The 2,751-nt window shown below is 37.6% G+C and overlaps 1 protein-coding gene across 1 annotated transcript; it reads right to left on the bottom strand.

The window, feature by feature from the left end:
- Positions 1–60: 60 nt before the first annotated feature.
- LOC115033293 lies at positions 61–1,172 on the bottom strand. Its single transcript, XM_029485605.1, has 2 exons — positions 1,102–1,172; positions 61–691 (listed from the first exon to the last, which is right to left on the bottom strand). Exons 1-2 carry the CDS (start codon positions 1,148–1,150, stop codon positions 186–188), a joined length of 555 nt encoding a protein of 184 aa, XP_029341465.1. The 5' UTR covers positions 1,151–1,172; the 3' UTR covers positions 61–185.
- Between the last annotated feature and the right edge of the window lie 1,579 nt (positions 1,173–2,751).

The following is a 2,751-nucleotide window of genomic DNA, read 5'->3' as shown; positions in this document are numbered from 1 at the left end:
CAAAAAAAAAAAATATACATATATAAATCAGGTTACCTATGTAATGTAGAAGGCCTCTCATTAATCCTTTCTCTTCCTCGTTCCAGTTCCCTCCATCTTCCTCAAGTTCTGGCCTATATCATCTTCCCTATAAAATTAAGAGAAAATGTTAGTAAAATAATTTAAATATATATGTTTGTAATAACTTACTCTATACTATAATGACCATGGGCTAGTGTATTTAATTTATCTTCTAGCACCACCCTCTTATCATCGTAGCTGTTGTATGTCAATTTCTTAGTTTTTAGCGTTACAAGTTGGTGGTTAAACGACCTAATTGAAACATTATCTTTGTATAACTCTACTCCTTCTTCCCCAAACAAACACTTTCTATGATCTTCCAATGTCATGTGGTTTTTAACCACATGAGACCTGATACCCTTCGCTTTAATTTTCTCTCCTCCTCCTCCTACTCTGTCTTCTGGTCCAGCATATACATTAAACGCATATGACTTGGCCCTCAACGCACAGAACTCAGTAATAATATTAGCATCCACCTCGTAGGAAAAGAGTCCTGGCTCCTTCTTTCTGGTATCCACATAACACGGATGGTCACCGGGCAAGTTGGCGGTGTCCATCCGGTCCAACAAGCTACTGTTAGCCGCTAAGTCTACATACAAATCATCCGTCTGAATGTGATATACTAATGAATCTGGAAAAATTTTTTTTTTTTTTTTTTTATATTTGTTCATTGTAACGACCTCAAGGTCTTTGACAATGCTTATCACAAGTGGGTAGTAGGGAGATCATGTGATCTATTTATCTATGTATATATCACTATAGGCATGATACTACCCCCCTTCTCCAAGAGGAGACATGTGCGGTCTTCACTCCCAGTGGAGTGGGACCTAGTTGGAAACCGGATGACGCAATCGGACGACAGCACGGGAAAATGGTGACTGCGTAGAATCACACACATTTTTTTTGCACTTTGCTATGAATCGAACCGATGACTGTGTGAGTCGTAATCAACTGCGTGACCACTGCGCCACTCCGGCCCCAATCTGGAAAAATAATGATATTAATATATTATATACAGGAGATTAGTTTTAGTATATTTACCTGTGTCAGTATACATAAGAGTTAATCTAGGGCCATAGTGTTTCTTCATTACATTGTAATGATAGTCATACATCATTGGTTTTGATATGTCCACATCTGCAAATCCTGGAAAATAATAAAATGTGTTAATAAATGTATGATAAAAGTGGTAAAAAAAATATTTACCAATATATATAGGTTTATCGAATCTAATAATTTTATTCTCTAAAGCGACAGCGTTTAGGTTTTCATTATAATTGGTACAGTGTTTGAACGTACACTTGTTTATAAGTTTTTGCAACCTCCTCTCACATGACACCAACTCCATCTTCATCTCCTTCCTCTTCGATTGCATAGTCTTCCCTAGAAAATAAAAAAAACTGTTAGTAAAATAGTTAAATTCAATAAATAAAGTAACATACCAAATATAGCGTTATTCATTAATTTGAAAAGTCTTTCTCAAAGTCATTCATTGCCTTCTTCCTCATTTCAGTGTTTAAGTTAATGTAATCTGCCAACCATGCAGACTGACTGAACTCTAAAATTCTATGCACCTATAAAATAAGAAAAAATGTATAAATCTAATTAAAAGCTTTTAAAATTAAAATATTTACTTTAATATCAACTATCAACCCATTTTCAATTACCTGCTGGAGATTCCTATAATGTATAATATAATTCCTCTTCTGTTGAAACGTTGCCATCAATTTTTTTACCTTCGAGCCTGGTGGTATACCATTTTGCGCTAGGAAAGGCAGGTCGTTATGATGATCGTGCAAGTGTTGTGGGTATGATACATCGACTTCGTATACTCGACCCTTATCTGACGTTGGTGACATCTCACTCAATCCGTTCAAGTTGGATTCAGCCCAGTTGAAGTCCCCGTATGGCATGTACTCACTCATAGCCCAGATTATTACCTGTAAAGTTTAAAGTTTAAATATGAGAAAATTAAAAAAAAATATATATATATATATTTACAGTCCTGATAGTCCTCCAGCCGCCCCCAACTATCCGTGTACTCGTACGGGTACTCCCCCTTTCGAGTCACGAGCGGCATATCTCCGGCGACAAAATGTTTAGCTGTCTCACGGAAGTTCTCATGTTCGGGTTTAACCAAATTTTCAGCCAGGGACGACAAACTCGACGCCATAAACCTGAACGTGTCGATAAACCGAACACCGAAGGTACTACTTATATATTTCGAGAAAGATATAAATTTTTCTTCACTGTTCGGTATAACATTGATAACCTGGGTTTCATAACCAAGTTCAGATATTATGAAGTGCGAGTCGTAGTTTGAGAGATTATGAAAAAAAACGGGGACAAATTTAGTCTGTTGTAATTCAAAGTTACACCTCGAGCACAATGTCTGCCTAAATTTGCCTGTAAAATGATCATGATCCCTAACCTTATCGCCCCCGGCTAATATTCAATTGCATAAGTTACGCACACTACACTCTTGGTGTGTTTTTTCTTCGTCCTCGGTCATGATTAATGGAATATTCGTCTTCATTAGACCTTCGATTTTCCGGGCCACCTCAACTATCGTCTCCACAAAATGTTTCGCCACGTCATTCCTGTTTTCACTGCCTCTGTAGATTACCGGCCCCGCCGGTATCTCGTGTTGAAGCAATAACTCTGCCGGCACGTCCTCGCTCGCCTCACTAA

The sequence above is a fragment of the Acyrthosiphon pisum genome, chromosome X (genome assembly GCF_005508785.2).
Source record: "Acyrthosiphon pisum isolate AL4f chromosome X, pea_aphid_22Mar2018_4r6ur, whole genome shotgun sequence".
Taxonomy (NCBI): Eukaryota; Metazoa; Arthropoda; class Insecta; order Hemiptera; family Aphididae; genus Acyrthosiphon; species Acyrthosiphon pisum.
This window is presented reverse-complemented; position numbering and strand designations above follow the sequence as displayed.